The 18,886-nt window shown below is 48.1% G+C and overlaps 1 protein-coding gene across 3 annotated transcripts in view; it reads right to left on the bottom strand.

Annotated features, from left to right (window-relative positions):
• Window positions 1-18,886, bottom strand: part of LOC147673487 (methanethiol oxidase-like) — a 177,595-nt gene that overhangs the window by 29,944 nt on the left and 128,765 nt on the right. For all 3 annotated transcript variants that reach the window (XM_086947342.1, XM_086947341.1, XM_086947343.1), the window contains one exon: window positions 17,739-17,857. In XM_086947342.1, coding sequence (XP_086803468.1) covers window positions 17,739-17,857 — 119 coding nt within the window. The remainder of the gene's footprint in view (window positions 1-17,738; window positions 17,858-18,886) is intronic.

Genomic DNA, 18,886 nt, shown 5'->3' with positions numbered 1-18,886 from the left:
TACCGTCCACGCATGCGCGGACCACTTCCCGGCCGCGCATGCGCTATACACAGCCGCCCCGGCACCCGGCAGCCATACACGCCCACACAGGCGCTTCAGACCGGGCATTTCAGCGCGCTAATAAGCAACACACCTGAGCGCTATCTAGACCCGCCTAGCGAGTCTCTCTACCATTACTCTTCCAACAGGTGCCCTCAATTATCCTATCTATGACAGTATAAAAACCGGCAACAGCAGCCATTCACTACCGGTTCTGCGAAGGAGGCACAACAGGTCCCACGCTGGTGCTGGCCAGAAATCCTGTGAGTATGCTGAGTATCACTACAATGGGTAAGCGCTCCCTACTTTTCTCCTACAGGTTCCCTAACCCCAGTGGTCCTACCTCTTTCTCCCTACTAGGGCCTCACCCTGCCACTTCAATAACCTTGGAGCAAAAAACAAGCATTGAAAGCGTAAGAAATGGTCCTTGCGCCACAATTCTTCACCTTTCACTGCAGTAATTTTTACCGCTGTTTTAATCACTTCACCCTCGAAGTTCTAGTGCGATTCCACATTAATGATACCACCAGTATCATTACACTTGAGCCGCTCATAGCCTGCACTATTCGCTATTTAAGTCGGCTGTCATAATATATGAACAATACCTTCTAGTGACTCTGTTTCTCCTATGTTTGTCTTGTACCTGTCCTCAATGTTAAATGTACAGGTGATCTTGAGAAGGGAATCCCCCCTCTCACAGTTAGATACACTTTAGGGCGTGTAGACACATAGACTACACTACACAACCCCTATTTTAACCCACACATATTTTATTGTCCTGAAGAAAGCCAGATTAGTATAAGGCACTGGCTGAAACATGTTGACAATTTAAGGACGTAGGAGGTCGTAACCCGCCTCTAACGTCCCACAGCCTTATTTTTAACCGCTGACGGAGGCCCTTTTAATAAAGTATCCTCACCCCAGGGACCATCCGCCAAGCCGTTTTAATTCACATACCTTAACACCCTACACCGCACACACAGTGACATACCTGCTCCGCTGTAATCAGGCGTCGAAGCACACCCGGGACACGCTAGGTGTCACTGGGTGGGCCCGATGATGAAGCATGCCACCAACTAGGTTGGTGGGTGAGGGCTTTCTAAAGACACCCAACAGGTGCCACTGCCACTTGGCAAGACAATACTGAGTCGCTATGTAATTAATAGTAATCTATCATATTAATGTCAGATTAACCCATTCTAGAGCTAGTCTCCTTTTGATATCCATATATACATTTACATACACACCTGACACTACAAACATCCGCAGTGTTTGTGGTTGTTCCTTTCGACATTTACATCGCCACTTTCTCACAACAATGGGTTTTCAGTTGTTTGAATTCTCTTACGTTTCTTTTTTCCTGCATCTCTTTTCATTAATTTCCTCCTCTGCTCAGGTCGGAGGACTCGGTAAGCTGTGTTGTGTGACCCACTTTTTGATAGGACTCAACTCCCTCGTATTAAAACTCGAATCTAGCGCAACATAATAAATATTGCAATCCTTAATGTTTCCATGCAGAATGCAAACATTTGGTGAGGGCAGAACGGCAGGCTCCCAACGGTATCTCCTTTTTACTCCTTATACACCTTGTGCATTAGGCCTAACACGGATGTGTGATTTTAGACGACACCGAGCAGTCATGATTTAAGAAGGCCTACATTAAACCATATATAAAAAAAACGACTCACCTCCAAATCGCCCTGCAGTCCGTCCCGACTCCGCCGAAGAGACCGCGTGGTGGGATGCTGCGTCACTGTTGCACTTTAAGCAGCACAGCGCGCGGGGGTAGGCCAGGGCCATCATTGGTAGAGCTTTCGTGCGCTACCAGATTGACGGCCCTGGGACCCACAGAAACAATAGGCAGCGCACCACACCACCACCACTAAGTTAGGTGGTGCGTGCATGCTGCCCCTTAGAGCCTTCACTGTGCACCGCGTGCACTTGATTCTTTAATGCCGTCGTTGCTGCCATTGTAATGCTGCCCCCTAGAGCCTTTGCCTGATACTGCAGTGCCAGATAGCACTCGCCAGGCCGGTCAAGTAGGCCTTGAAACTGACTCGACCTTCAAGAAATTCACTCGCATTTGCGAGCGGGCGAGTACATTTCTCGAGCCCTGTTGTGGATGCCGCCATCTTGTATCCTGTTTTCAATCTGACTCCATTGTCTTGTACTGTGTTGAATGCTTCGAACTCCTCATGAAGACTCTGGACTGGGCGATGAGAACTCTCGGACAGACACGTACTGGTCAGGGTTGATTTTGGTTATGTCCTATTTTTGATTTGACCCCATTGTCTAATACTGGATTGAACGCTTTGATTTCCGTAAGAAGACTCTGGATCGGGCGGCAAGGACTACAGTAAAGAACGTACTGGTCAGGGTTGATCTTGGCTCCTGGGGTTTGCTGCGTCTTGTGCTTTGAGTCGGGATTGTACCTCATATTGTAACGGGGGGCGGGTGGTTTGGTTGCTGTCCCCCCCAGGTTCGGGGGTAATACTTGATTCGTACAGTGGGTGGGATGTCCTGGGAGGGTCGCCACTGGCGGGGGGCAAGGGAGACCGGGAGTGTGTCTGTTCTTCTCCTCCTCCGCTTTTCTTCCTTTCTTTAGGGTAGTTCCGGGGCGACAGGCACGCTGTTAGTGGGGTAGGCCGTAGCCATTACAGGGGTGCAGGGTGGCGGGTGTTAGGGGGGGTTTTGTTATTTTAGTTTGTTTTGTTCTATGGTCCTTTTCTTGCCTTTCTTCTTCCCAGTGGGTTGGCTGTTTCTCCTTTTGCCATGCTTTGATTCTTGGGGCGTCTACACCAGCTTCTATTTCATTGTCTCTTGAGGGTGGGTGTACGGGAGGGTGCTCGCACTTTATCGCTTGCTAGTAGATATATTTTTACTCCCAGTCTGTTGCGTGATCAATATTGTATTGGTGTGATGCCTGTTTTTTTACTGCAGTGCGTAAAACCCCCCTCGTCTCTGAGTGCTTTTCAAGTATGGCGTGACGCCTTTCATAGTAATGCCACTACTGACTCTTCAAAAAGATAAAATGAAACCTTTAATATGTTTAATATATTGATGATGCATTTACTCGCCTGCTGCAAATCTTCGTAGAGATCGCCAGGATTGCTTACAAATGCATGTACTTTGAATTGATTTGCCAATTTGCGGCCGGCCCCTGTGGTTGTGGGCCGACGCTTGTACTACTTTGATTGCATTAATAAAGGTTTAAAAAAAAAAGACTGCAACCGAGAGCTCCCTAAACAGCGCAGAGAAAACCTTGAAGCATTTTAAGGCAACCCCACACAGCTGTGGGCTGCACATGGACAGCGTCGAGAACCCCCGCACACTGGTTCCAGCATCCTGCATTAACAGCATAACAACATCACCTGGGGGCGAACATACAGGGGCCTCACAACCCTTGAGTAGAGTCCCTATTCAACCCCAGGCCAATGAACGAATATCTGTGAGCTACTGGAGAATATGGGCCCCTCCTGACAGTCTGCATGGGGTGGTCAGCTGCGTCACACCGCCGCTCCTATTTTTATTTATGTATGCATTATTATGTAGCGCGGACTTTACCCGAAGGCGTCAGAGCGCTTCACAATAGGAACAGTATTGACACATGAGGAGAAAATTGAAAGTGAACAAATTACAAAAGCAGACGTTAAGTTACAGGAGGCAAAAGTGACAATTGTGAGCAAACAAAATACAAATGGTAGATAACTGCATTACAGGAGGAAAAAGTGACAAGTGTGCAGGTTACAAGAGAAAACAAAGTACAATTAGAGGTATAATACTGCAATAGTTGGCAGGCACTCAGGCACAAGAACAAACGTTCCGTAGGCAATGGTGGCACTTGTGCAAGTATCAAAAGCCAACAAAATGTGAGAGGTAGCAAACAGTGTGTTACAAGAGAAAAGTGGCCTGTGTATGTTTTCAAGCAGGTATAATGACACTAATAGGAACTGAGAAAATCTACCAAGCTCCAGTTCCCTCATTGCCCACATTGTATTCCACTGTCCTGCTACTCACAGCTTGTTTAATGCTAGGCAGACATTGTCCAAAGCAGGAGGCCCTCTCAAGGCTAGGCCCCGCTCCACATCTCTGCCCACCAGTATCAGGATGTACAGTCCTTGCTCCCCCATCACTTATTCATATCTGCCCTCCTCAAGACGTCTTTGCCAGGGTGCCCAAAGAAGGCCGGAGGAAAAATGGCACATTCCCTGTTTACTCCTGTTGAGACTGGACAAGGGAGCTAGTCATTCTACATAATGTTTTATTCCAAAATGGTATAGTGCCTTGGACGTTATGAGTGCTTTACCAGATACTTCAATCATGCTATATGAGGGCTCCAATTCAAAGTCTCGACAAACCACAGTATGTACCATGCAATTTATTTTTGAGTGTGCTGCCTGTTCTAAGCTAACAACCTGCTCATTTGCTACACACTCCGATAACCTACCTACAATACCATTACTTAGTATTACATAATGCTTTCAAAATTATGTTATTACCAATATTATTAATTCTCCAGATAAACCTTGAATACCTAACGAACAAGTTACTTACCTTCGGTAACGCTTTTTCTGGTAGATACTATATCTGCCTGTGGATTCCTCACCTTGTGAATATCCCCCTTGCGCCAGCAACATTCGGAAATTCTTTTTCGTAGCCTCGCGCCGACGTGGATAGGACGTCACAGAGACACGGCTCCGCTCGCGACTCCGCTGACGTCACCGACGCCTATAATAGGCCCACGCCGGCGTGATGACATCAGTTCCACCTTTTTTCCGTGCCATCGAGGCACACGGACGGACCAATGACAGTAGATATATACAAAGCATACACAGTATACAATAGTCAAGGCAAAACACACAGTGTAAAGCAAATGCAGGAAAGCAAATGAAACATTTCCTTGACATCAAAATAAATATACATTACAGTACAATAACTCTGGCATAGAAGAGTGGACAACGGGGAGGCGGGTGGGTCAGTGAGGAATCCACAGGCAGATATAGTATCTACCAGAAAAAGCGTTACCGAAGGTAAGTAACTTGTTCTTCTGATAGATACATCTGCCGTGTGGATTCCTCACCTTGTGAATAGAGTCCCACAGCAGTCCCCACTCCCAGAGGAGGGTGTCCACTCTTCTAAACCAGGAAATCCTGGAGGACAGAGCGCGCAAAGTGGCCGTCCCTCCTGACTTCTGTATCCAAGCAGTAATGCTCCGCGAAAGTATGGAGGGAAGACCAGGTTGCCGCCCTACAAATGTCCTCCACAGGAACACCTCTAGCCAAAGCAGAGGTAGATGACTTAGCTCTAGTGGAATGAGCCCTAATACCCTCCGGAGGTTCCTTACCGGCCAAAGAGTAGCAGATCTTTATACACAGAACGATCCATCTTGATAAAGTCCTTTTATGGACCGCTCTTCCCTTCTTGCAGCCAGCAAAGCCAATGAAGAGTTGATCGTCCAAGCGACAGTCTTTAGTTCTGTCCAAATAAAAAGACACCGCCCTCTTAGGGTCCAGACGGTGCAACCTCTCCTCCTCCTTGGAAGGGTGTGGGGGAGGATAAAAGGTAGGGAGGGTAATGGATTGACCAAGGTAGAAAGGGTTCACCACCTTAGGAAGAAAAGCAGCCCTGGTCCTTAGAACCAACCGATCAGCATGTATGGTCAGGAACGGGGGCTTGAAACTTAGAGCTTGAAGCTCACTCACCCTCCTTGCCGAGGTAATTGCAACTAGGAAAACTGCCTTAAAGGTTAAAAGCCTCATAGGACATTTATGAAGAGGCTCAAAGGGAGAGCCCATCAGAAAAGTCAGAAGAAGATTCAAGTCCCACTGAAGTACAATAAAAGGGGTAGGAGGAAACTTGTTTACAAGACCCTTCAAAAACCTCAAGACAACAGGTGACTTAAAAAGAGAGGGCTGATCAGGCAAACAAATAAAAGCCGACAGTGCCGAAAGATAGCCCTTAACTGTGGCAACTGCCAGCCCCTGTTGCGCCAAAGAAAGAGCAAACCGGAGCACATCTGATAAATGGGCTCTCAACGGGTCAATATCATTCTCACCACACCAAATAACAAACCTAGACCATCTATAAGAATAGACAGTCTTAGTGGAGTCACGTCTAGCAGACAAAATGACATCCACCACATCAGGTGTGAGAGAATAGGAAATCAGGTTGCCCCGTTCAATCTCCAGGCATGAAGGTGCAATGTCTGGAGGTGGGGGTGTAGAACCTGCCCCTCCATCTGACAGAGGAGGTCTGCCCTGAGAGGGAGACGAAGCGGCGGGTGAGAGGAGAGGTGGAGTAGATCTGTATACCACACCCTTCTTGGGCAATCCGGGGCGACCAATATAACTTGGGCCCGGTCTTGGCGAATTTTCCTCAGAGCCCGAGGAATCAAGGGTATGGGAGGAAACGCGTAAAGGAGTTGATTTCCCCAACTCAACTGAAACGCGTCCCCCAAGGCTCCTTGCATCGGATACTGGAGACTGCAGAATGACGGGCAGTGAGCATTCTCGCGAGTGGCAAACAGGTCCACCCGAGGAGTCCCCCACGTCCGAAAGACGTGACGAACCACCTCTGGATGAAGCCTTCACTCGTGGTCGGCAGAGAACTGCCGGCTGAGACTGTCTGCACGTATGTTCAGAACTCCGGCCAGATGATTTGCCATCAGACAAATCTGGTGGACCTGAATCCAGGACCAGAGACGCAGAGCCTCTCTGCAGAGACACTGCGACCCCACTCCTCCCTGCTTGTTGATGTACCACATCGCGGTCGTGTTGTCCGTCAGGACTTGGATCGACTGACCGCGAAGGGAAGGGAGGAAGGCCTTGAGCGCCAAACGTATCGCCCGCAACTCTAGAAGGTTGATGTGAAGCAACCTTTCCTCTGGAGACCAAAGACCCTTGACCTCCAGATCCCCCAGATGAGCACCCCACCCTAGAGTGGATGCATCCGTAATCACCGTGGCCACCGATGGAGGTAGATGGAAAGGCTTCCCTTGCGACAGGTTGCCTTCCACGCTCCACCAAGACAGATCCGCTGCAGTTTCTCTGGAGATCTTCACCGACTCCCCGAGATCTCTGTTGTGCTGATACCACTGCCTGTGGAGACACCACCGGAGTGCCCTCATGTGCCAGCGTGCATGGTTGACCAGGAGAATGCAAGAAGCCATCAGACCGAGCAGGCGAAGGACCTTCAGGACTGGAACGACCGCTCCAGGGTAAAACAAAGGAATCATTTCCTGTATGTCGCGAATCCTTTAAGGTGGAGGGAATGCACGACAAACAGTAGTGTCCAGTACGGCACCTATGAACAGGTTGCGCTGGGAGGGCACCAGGTGAGACTTGGGTACATTTATCGAAAAACCCAACCTGAACAACAACTGAGTTGTCTCCTGCAGATGATGGAGCACCTTCTCTGACGACTCCGCTTTGATCAGCCAGTCGTCCAAATACGGGAACACAGGTATCCCCGATCTCCTGAGATGAGCTGCCACCACCGCCATCACCTTGGTGAAGACTCGAGGCGCAGTAGTAAGACCAAACGGAAGGACCGCAAACTGGTAGTGCTGCGACCCAACCGTGAAACGGAGATACTTCCTGTGCGACTTCAGGATTGGGATGTGGAAATATGCATCCTGCAAGTTGAGCGACACCATCCAGTCTCCTTGCATCAACGCTTGAAGAACCTGAACAAGGGTGAGCATCTTGAATTTCTCCTGCTTCAGATAGAGATTCAAGATCCTGAGGTCCAGGATAGGACGAAGCCTGCCATCCTTTTTGGGGATCAGGAAACCCCGGGAGTAGCATCCCTGACCCCTTTCCTGCTCTGGGACCACCTCTATCGCACCCTTTCGTAACAGAGTTAGAACCTCCTCCTGCAGAAGAGACAGATGTTCCTGGGTGCAAAAACCTTGACAAGGAGGGTAAACAGGGGGGAATTCCCGAAAGGGAAGGGCATACCCATTTTCTACAAGATTGAGAACTTAAAGATCTGTCGTAACCGATTCCCAATCCTGTAGAAAATGGGTAAGCCGACCCCCAACCGGACCCACATGATCCTGAATAGCGGATCTAGGGCTGCTTTTCTGCGGCAGGGGGGTTGGAAGAGGTGGAGGAAGAGGAGGGCTGACGTCCACGAGGACGCGCTCTTTGTTTTCCCCTGTACGATCTGTACATTGAATTTTGCTGCTGCTGCTGTTGCTGCTGCTATCGCTGCTGCTGCTGTTGGCCTTGCCGGAAATTCCGAAAGGAGCGACCAAAGCCCCTGAACCTTCTGCCGGAAGAAGTACCCCTGATCTGGAGGCCCAAGGACTTCGCTGTTGCTCTGCAATCCTTGAATCGCTCAAGAGCCGTATCCGCCTTTTTCCCAAAGAGACCTGAGCCATCAAAAGGGAGATCAAGCAGAGTCGCCTGAGCATCAGCCGAAAAGTCCGATGACTTCAACCAGGCTGATCTCCTTGTTGCAACAGCGGTGCCCATAATACGAGCCACAGAGTCAGCAGTGTCCAGACCACTTTGAATTACCTGGCGGGCTGCCGCCTGAGTGTCATTAATCACCTCCTCAAAATCCTTTCGGTTTGCGTCAGGAATTTTAGGAGCCAGGATACGCAAGGAGTCCATCAGGGCATGCACATACCTCCCCATTAGGCATGTGGCATTAGTTGACTTTAAGGCCATACTAGCCGATGAAAAGGTCTTTTTTGCCACCTGGTCCTGTTTCTTTGCTTCCTTCTCACAAGGAACCTGCGGAAAGGCACTAAGACTCTTCTTTGAACAGGCAGCCTGAATGACCAGGCTCTCCGGCGAAGGATGTGAAGACAGAAAAGCCGGGTCCTCAGGAGCGGCCCTGTACCTCCTTGCAACACTCTTTGATACCGCAGGAGCAGACAAAGGTTTCTTCCAAACTTCCATAATAGGATCAGTCAAGGCATCATTGAATGGAAGTAAAGGCTCAACCACAGAATTTGGTGAATGCAAGACTTCTGTGAGGAGATTAGACTTGAACTCCACTGTAGGCAGAGTCAATTGAAGAAGCTCAGCAGCCTTTCTCATAACCAGATGGTAAGGCTGGATATCCTTAGAGGGAGCACCTGAGCCTGAGGGCAACTCCCACTCTGGAGAGAAATCAAGGGTCCCAGAATCCGCCAATTCCTCAAAACAGCTCTCCTCTAGTTCACCTTCTTCAACGTCAGACTGAGAGCCCATATAACTCTGCTCCTCCAAAAGGCGTTGTGCTTCTCTTCTTGACCTCTCCTTTACACGCCTCGCAGCCGGATCCACCAGCGGCTTCGACGGATTCGGGACCGGCGCCGGTATCGAATCCGACGGCACAGAAGAATGCCCACGAGGATGATCAGGAGCAGGCGACGCCGGAATCGGCGTCGACGACTTCGGCGGAGCCGGAAATTGCCAATGCGGCGTCGGAGCCGGCATGTAAGGCATAAACGGAGCCGGAGGATAGGAGTGGGGAACTCCCAGGCTGAAAGCCAAAGGACCCATGGGACCCGAAGGTGCACCAGAGGGGTACCACGCCCTTGAGAAGACACCATACATTGCGTTAAGAAACGCTGAATGGTCCTGGCCTGGAGCAGCAAAGGGCGGCTGAAAACCATCAGGCCGGTCCTGAGGAGGGATAGAATTCGGCTCATCGACAGGCGCAGAATCCACATCCTCCCGGGCCTCTTCCTCTTCTCGGGCCGGGGACGGCGCCGGAGACGAATTCGGAACTGGTGAAGCATTCGGAGCCGGAGATGGAGACCGCCCACGCGACTCAGAAGGCGAGGCCTCACCTTCATGCTCGGAGACTTCGAGGGTAACCACCTTCGAACGTACCTTCTTCGGTGACCTCGACCTCAAGCCCGACTCCTTACCAGAGCGACGTCGGGACTCATGTCTCCTCTTCTTGTGCTTCTTCTTCGACTTCGAAACATGATCCGACGCCGACTTCGAAGACGACCTCTCTCGAGAAGCAGATCTCGACCTCGCCCTGAACTTCAACCTCGCCCTTCGAGAACGAGACCTCGACGACTTCTCCTTTCCAGCTTTCACCTTTGCAACCAGAAGTTTGGCTTCTCTCTCCCTCAGGGCCTTCGGATTCATCTTCCGACACGAAGAACAATCCTCCACATCATGGTCGGAACTTAAACACCAGATGCAGTCTTCATGGGGGTCGGTAATGGACATCATTTTACCGCACTCCCTGCAGGGCTTGAAGCCAGTCTTCTTGGATGACATCCTCGAAGAGACAGGATACAGAGAAGCAGAATTAAGTAACAAAATGGCAACAAAGTACCAGTAGGCTACAGAGATTCCCGATAACCGTTAGCGTCGACGACGCGGAAAAAAGGGAACTGATGTCATCACGCCGGCGTGGGCCTATTATAGGCGTCGTTGACGTCAGCGGAGTCGCGAGCGGAGCCGTGTCTCTGTGACGTCCTATCCACGTCGGCGCGAGGCTACGAAAAAGAATTTCCGAATGTTGCTGGCGCAAGGGGGATATTCACAAGGTGAGGAATCCACACGGCAGATGTATCTATCAGAAAGTGAAGACCTATTTGAACATTCTCTCCATTCACTAGCGCATGATCTCCCTCTACCTCGCTCATTCTCTACTTTAAATTGCCTCTTGCACATTAGACACAATTCTCTCCTCTTCTGCAACCTGCACCTCACATAGTTCTATCCACTCCCCATCTCTTCAAACAGAAATCCTGGTGTATTTTATAAACCCTTTGATGCACGTGGAATGATTTATTACTTTAAGCAAAACAGCAGTACGCTACTACGTAAAGAACATTAGAAAAATACACTCATGTCTCCTAATTTTATTGCACTAAAGCAATAATTCAGTGGTACTTAATAAAATGCGCTAATGAAACAGCCTGATTTTGAGCCACCCCGGCATCTCTTCTACCCCCAGAACAATGTGTTTAACGTTGCTACCAGACACTTGTTCAACTTGTCTAGACATACTACCCCCCTTTTCTCCCATGGTTGTTCTTTTTAAACTTTATTTCTCATTTTATAGGTGTATTATACGTAGGCAATGGTGGCACTTGTGCAAGTTTCAAAAGACAACAAAATGTGAAAGGTAACAAACAGCGTGTTACAAGAGAAAAGTGACGTGTGCATGTTACAAAAGAGTACCAAACACAGGTACAAGGATAATTCTGCAATAAATAAATTGCTAACACTCCAACCATAAGAATACACTGGGAAGGCAGTTCCATAGTCATGGAGTCCGACGAAGGTTGCCACATAACTTGGTTGGGCGCCGTCAAGCGGCCCCTGGCAGCGCCCACTGGGGGCTCTGGACGAACAATTCAGCCTCACCTTGTACTGGATGTCCGGCACCGGGATGGCCGCTGCAGCAGAGAATTGAATGATTGATGCCCCTCTGGAGGACTCTGAGCGAGGCTCGGCGGCTGGGCGGGAGGGGAAGGGGGCAACAACCACAACGGTCGGAGCCGGAGGACTGACGAGGACGTCACTAACGCGGGCGGGACTTAGGCCGCGCCCGCGCAGCAGCCTGCACACCCCTGACCTGCTTGTAAGGTTTTTTTTAACACTGCAGCAGGCACAGTGCAAATGCGGGCGGCGGCCGCGGCACTGGAGGCCCGTAGCGGCCGCCTTAATAATTTATGTGGGACACTGTGCTCCCCCAAGAATCCCAAATAAATTATAAAGGCCGCCGCGGCCGCAACGGGCCTCCAGTGCCGCGCGACCGCAGCCGCCTCTGAAATGGTGCCTCCTGGGGCGGACCGTCCCCCCCCCCTGCTCCCCCCTAGCTACGCGGGTGACTGTATCTTAATAGTAGAAGCCATTGAGCACTGTCTCAACGTGACGTCATGTAATCATGCCACGATGGGAATTGCCGTCTAGTGATACATTTTAGTAGCAGCTAGTCAGCCAGACGAACCCCCAAGCCTGCCAGAAGCAGCTTGCGCACGCCACAGTGGGCTGCCAGCCACTCCAGCTTACATATATAAGCATAGCAGTACCAGGCAGCGTTAACGGCTTAACAGCTGAGGCATTATGCCCATTATGAGTGACACAGGGGCGTAACACAGGCCCCAGCAGCCCCCGTGGTGCGGTGGGGTCCTAAGCTCCAGGGGGCCGCCTCGGCACTGCACTCTGCCCAGAGAGCTCCTGATTGAGCCTGGAGGGGGCCGCTCTTCGTACCGTTTTTGTTATGCCAGTGGAGTGACAATGCATTCCAGTTCAGTGATGCGGACCACCACACTGAAATGCATTAGCCTAACACCCGATGCGTGGTACTTGGCGGGACTGCTGCTTCCCCCACTTCTTTATCTTTCCTGAGTATTAGCTTCTTGTTGCTCCCAGACACCCTCCCTCTCTCTTGCTCCTCCTACTCATTGAATTTGCCATGTGTGCTGGTTCCTTGTAATACCTGGCCACCCACAAATTATCTTAACATGCCTTAGATAACTACATCATTTATTTTGTTTTTCATCTGGCAGCAGCACAGATGGGAGGAGGAGAGTCATTAACCTACATGGAATTTCAGGTCTGACTTGACAGTGCAACTACCACCTGACTGTTTAACCTACACCAATGTTATTCAACAGTTCTTTCCTTCCAAACAAATACATTTTAATTCCTGTGGTATTTACTTCTAATTCTTCATATTACTATACAACATTTTTAAAGCCAGACCTGTTAGTATAGCCAATGTTTGTTGTTTCCTGCTGCAGACAAAACCCCTTCTTCAGTCCATAAAAATAAGGTGCTTATAGAGGAAACTATGTTTTTAAATAGCTGATTACAGCGTTTAACAACTGAAGATGACTTTAATAAATAGTCTGGTGTTGCATTGTAAACCAAATGTACCACCTTTAAACACTTTTGATCTACAAGAGCTGAAACATTCCTCTGTGAATATCTACAAATGATTCTCCAAAGAATGGATTACGTGAAGTGTGTGTAAAAACCTATTGACACAACTGCACAATCCCTTTTGCTAGTGACCCTGGGTATAACTATGCCTTGCGTTACATTTTCGTTCATTCAATGGGTTTGTTAGGCAAAAACTCACCCTGAGTGTTTCAGAGATTTCTATAAATATACCGCAATCCCTATATAAATCTTTAGAAGCAGAAGGCTTTCAGGATTTTCAGATTCACAGATATAGGTGAAACATATAACTGTACTAGAACAGTGTTTCAGTTCTTCGACATCTAGATAAACGAGAAAGGAGGCGGCTACCCTGGCCACATCTGGACCTCCAATGCTCACCCTGCCAAACCAGTATCAATCCCCATCCACATATGCATGAACAAACCCTCTAGATCACTCTATTCAAACCCAATGCACAAAGTCGTAAATGCGGTCTACAACCAATCGTCACTGGCATTCAAACATGCCTCAAATCTTTAAAACATCCTGGAGGAACACCAATGCTGCATACAGACAATAGTTGTGTCCTGGTTTTCTGTGAACTATGAAAGTGTATTTTAGGAACTTTTGCATGAAGAGGGAAGGGAGGGATTTGTAGATCGGGTTGCACAATATAAGTACCATACACTCAATCAAAGGGTAGATGCAACAACATCTCAAGTCCATGCAGAATGTCGACCTTGAATATTAATTCCAACTAGTAAACACAAAACCTTTTTGCATGGTGCAGTATATCCAAAGAAAATCAAACACCTTCTCAATGCTAGCACTATACTGCCTAATGGGTCCAGGCAGCCAAAACGATCTATTGGACACTGTCTTTACACGTAAACGTGTTCTAGGATACTGGGTATAAATGGAGACTGCAACTTCCATGTAAACAATCCCTCAATGCAAACAATACAACTATTTACAATTCCTGGATGGACACGGCTTCACCACCACTTGCAAGGCCCTGTAAGATGCCAACAGACTAGACATCAAACTTGACATAACCATCATCTCAACTACAAGTATCGACTGCTAATAAAGGAGCATTCATGTTTATCATTTAATTATTTTATGTATTCATATAGCTCTCCTGCTGCTTTCCAATTGCTTCCAACCAGTGGGTTAAGGAACTTTTTGACACTGAGCCAATTCACAAAGATATTGTACGTTCTGCACAATTACCATCTAATGTCCTCAAAACGCCTTTATGAATTGGCCCTTTGTCCATCATTCTAAGACGGGTAGAGAATTAGCACTAAACGTAAAGTTTCAAAGATTTGGAATCTCCCACCAACTCGCTTGAGTTCTGCATTCTGGGAGGCTGCCTTAAACACCACTCAGTATATGTAATCTTGATGGCAAGCCGCTAAAAACCACAGCAGATACTTTAGATGTTGGAGCTATTAGAATCCTAGAGTGGAATAACCAGAGTGTTTTACAATCGCCTGTTCTAAGATCAAGCTGACGCTCTAAGCATACAAGTAGCAAGTGACAGCCCAGCCTGTAGCAGTCACCCATGAATAGCTTTGACAAGTCCATAACAAGGGGCTAGCTGCATATGACAACAGAATGGGTATCCAAACTCCACCACAGGAGAAACTAAAAAGTGAAAGCAGCATACTACCTAGACTTATGTCTCCTGCCAAAAGCACACATTTAGAAGTCACTCATTGTGTACCAGAACTGGGACACTTGAGAAATGCAGTTTGAAGGTATAGTGCAGGGTTTTGTGTACCTACAAACCATTCAACACTTCCCTTGGTTGTGTGGGACTGGTAATTAGCTTAAAATGTCAGACACTATCTTCTGTAATTTCCTATGTCAGAGAACATTTACAGAGTAGAATAGAAGTGACTGTACTTTATTAACTGTACAATTAATTAAAATCATTACAGTAAAAGGAAAGAAAAGAAGAGAGAAACAACATATATACACACTAGAAAGCACTAAAAAAAACACAAAACCCCCCAGTAATTACAGACTTCTTTGCTTAATAAAATATGGTACTTCTGTACTAAATAAAAGTTCAGCACCCCTATCTGAGTTCCGCATAGTTGGCCTTTCCCCAACTTTTGTACCCTAAGGTTGGTCCGTATTAGTGAGCGCTTGAGCTGGCCTCTGTGGCGCACTAAGTGTCTTGCAAGGGACGTTTCTTTCTTTGTGGGGCACTGTCAGTGGTGCTTCGTAAAGAGATCCCATCAACTTTAATCCGCAGAGTTTGCCGCGGGCTTCCCCTGGGTTATGCTACTTTCGTTAGCGACTTTTAAGGCTAACCTGATTTGATGGACAAATTTCGCCAGTCTCGCTAAGGTCATTGTGTTGGTGGTTGACAGACACAAGGCTGATGCTTTGCTGCATGTCTTTATATTCTTATTGAGGCAAATCGGGCGCAGCAGACGCCGGCGCTCATTGCAAAAAAGGTGCAACCAGGATTCCCTCTTGTAAGGGGCACAGTCTGCAAGTTATGGGTTCCCCTCTTTGGGAAATAAGCTAGAGGAAAAACCACTAGTATGCCAGGCGCATACTGCATACTAGTGGTTTTTCCTCTAGCTTATTTCCTTGATTCCGGGTTGGCAACCCTCCAACCAGGTCAGCACGCAATCTTTCGAGTACACAAGACGAAAAAGGTTTTTTATTTGTTGGAACAGGGTGTGCAGTAACCTTTCTAATAACACTATTCCCCTCTTTGGGCCCATGCAGGATTAAAGTCTGCAATCCCAAGCATGGTCAGCCTCATGAATAAAATTTTGCTTCGGACCTGTGTTGTGAGGGCCTCGCTTAGGTAGGGTTGTGCTTTTCCTGCCATGTATGAATTGTTTAATGAATCCAGATGAAAGCTTTGGCGGAGAGTTTTATGGTCGAGGTCAAAGGAAATTTCGTGCACTTGTTTGTTGACAGCTCTCTTCCAGGCATTCAGGGGGATGTCCTGCCGCAGCATGCTTTCTTCCTCGATCTTCAATACTGTGATTGCATTGCCCAGCCTAGTGTGCCATGTCGAGCCTGACCCCTCAAAGATAGATCTCAAGTGATTTTTTAGGGAATTAGCTGAGGCCCTTAATGTCCTTAAATATAGCTTTATAATCTCCCCCTGGCAGATCAAGTCTGGCCTCGCTAGACCAAGCTCTAAGCATGGGCGGATTTAGCGGACCCACGATCCGCGAATTTGCGGATTCGCGGATTTTTTCAATGGGGGGGTCTTCTGTGCGAGTTCAAGTGCCTCTTGTGTGTATAAATGGTCAGAGACCGATCAGAGCAGCAGATGAAGAGAAAGAAGCTCCTGGTCACAGGAACAGCACGAGGATTGCGCTCGTGAAATTCAAGGATACAAAGGCCTCTATCCAGCAGCACAGCTGATTTTCGACGGTAGATTTGGGAAGAAGGCACACCTGCCCAGCCTCGACGACGCTCACGATTGTTTTTAGGCTGATGAATGAGTCACTGAATTTGAGATTCAACTAGTTCCAGCGACCATGTGTGTGTTACTATGCAATCGCCCCGAAGGGCGCAGGGGTCCCTTGAGTGAGCTGTCCATCATAGTGGGTAAATGGCGGGAAGACGGTGCACAGCCACCGCAAGTGTTTGAGCGGGGCCAAACGGGCGGGGCTTCCATACGAGTTCAGATGCTTCTTGTGTGTATAAAAGGACCAGCGGCCATGTGTGTGTTACTATGCACACCGATGTGCGCAGGGGTCCCTTGAGTGAGCTGTCCATCCATCATCCTGTAACTATTTTAGGATGGCGCCGGTGCTCGATCACCTGCTTTATTTTATCTATTAGTGTTTCCTGTTGAAGCTAACTTAGTAACTATTTTAGGATGGCGCTGGCAGCTTGCCGGCGCCATCCTAAAATAGTTACAACAACTTCAAGCTTGAAGGCTTGAACTTTTGCCCCCCGAATCCGCCGCTTGAGGATTCGCGGATTTTCGGTAAATTCGCGGATTGCGGATTTACCGAAAATCCGCGAAATCCGCGAGCGGAACGGATTTTGCGCTCACGCATACCAAGCTCCAACCTTAGCCTAGTGTTTCTTGCTGTCCTTGGTCTATATAGCACCGACTTGCATGCCTTAGCTTAGGCTGAATTGAGGAGAGCGTCCAATTTCCCGGGGAAGGCAAGATGGCCATAACTAATTGCTGGAAGGAGCTTTGCTCTTAGAGCTGTCAAAATTGGGCTGGCGGATTGGCTAATCAAATGCTGGCTTAGTTGTCTTAATGAGTGAATAACCTTGCTGGCTTTAGCACTCTGCTGATTTAGATGTACGTTCGCCTTAGCCCGTTCCGTGAACCAGACCCCTAATAGTTGTATGAAGCCACCAAGTTGATTTGAGCGTTTCCCAGTTGCCACTGTACATTCTTTTTCCGATGGTAGGCCCCAAAAATGATGACCTTGGTTTTTCCTTGATTAACTATCAGGTTGTTGGTGATGTTGAAACTATTTAGTGCATTTAATGCTCTTTGTAGGCCCACCTTCGTGTGGTCAAATATGGCTGTATCGTCAGCATACTGTAAGACTGGGAGCCTCACGCTTCCTAATCTTGGGGCTACTAAACTGGCTCCTTTTAGGGCCTCTCCCAGGTCTGCCGTATATAGGTTGAAAAGGATGGGAGACAGCACGCCCCTTGCTTCAACCCATTCTCTGTGGTTATTTTCGGGGAAATTGTACGGGCACTTGTTTTGACCCGCACCCAGGTGTCCTCGTATAATGACCCCAGGTGTCCTCGTATAATGACCCCAGGTGTCCTCGTATAATGACAGGTGTCCATGTATAATGATAGAATAGAAGTGGCATGTCTTACTTGACCAAGTTTGGATAGAACTGCTTGTCCCAGGCACTGTAGAGAGAGGTGGTACAATACAGCCTCTTTCCATCAAAGCTGAGCTGGATCATCTGAGGTCCTCCCTGAATCTTCTTACCCTGTTAAAAAAAATAGATATACATTAATTAAATGGCAGAGTATAACTTGGGTCAATCATCATTAACAGAAAGAAGCTGTTTGGTACCTATAAAAACGAACAGGGCTTTAACAGAGCCATTCACCTAAATAGGCTGGACTGATCCCGTAAGACACCATCGGGTTATTGGACCTTAAGTCTTCTGGGCAATGAGACAGTTGTCAGTTGTCCAAGGGGTACGAAAAATGAAGGGCCCATCGGTTTCAATACATTAACAGAGGAGTTCTGGGCAATGGCTTCCATTTCAAGAGAGTTATGTGAGTTGGGTGATAACCCCATTCATAATAGAGTGGGATTGACGGTGCCGCCTCTATCAGTGCACAATTCCAAGCAGAGAGGGCGCGGGCTCCTTAGGAGCAGTGCAACGATTGCCATTAAACCCCACCCATTGTGCCTACCCTAAACTGACTGACTAAATAACATCATCTTATTGGCTGCTGTGGAGCAACAAATACATGCCAAGTGTGGAGTTAGAGCTTCTGGCCCTTCCCACAAATTAGAGTTTGCAGTGGAACCTTTACTGGGACTAGGCACACAAACCATGATTAAGCCTAGCCAGGGCATTCATAAACAGAAACAGATCATAATTAGTCATCACTGAGCAGAACTACTACAGGCATAATTGAGCAGAACCAGGGCATTATGGAGAGAAACACACCTCATGATTGAGCTGAAACATGGATAGTTGGCGTAGCAAGATCAGGTGGTACCCGGTGCAGAAAATGTCTTGTCACTCCCAACTTGACAAAATGGCAAAAATATGTGTTTAAAACACATATTTTTGCCATTTTGTCACCCCCCTCACTGATGACATCCGGAATGGCCCACACCCATCGCACCCCCCTTCCTATGCCCCTGACATGGATATGACGGAGCAGACCCACAGGCACAATTGAACATAGACATTGCACAATACTGGAAAATCAAAGGTAAAGTAATCCAAAATAGGTGGAGGACTAAACTATTTCCACAGAATCCCAGGCACAGGTGG

The sequence above is a fragment of the Lissotriton vulgaris genome, chromosome 12, assembly GCF_964263255.1.
Source record: "Lissotriton vulgaris chromosome 12, aLisVul1.2, whole genome shotgun sequence".
Classification (NCBI taxonomy): Eukaryota; Metazoa; Chordata; class Amphibia; order Caudata; family Salamandridae; genus Lissotriton; species Lissotriton vulgaris.
This window is presented reverse-complemented; position numbering and strand designations above follow the sequence as displayed.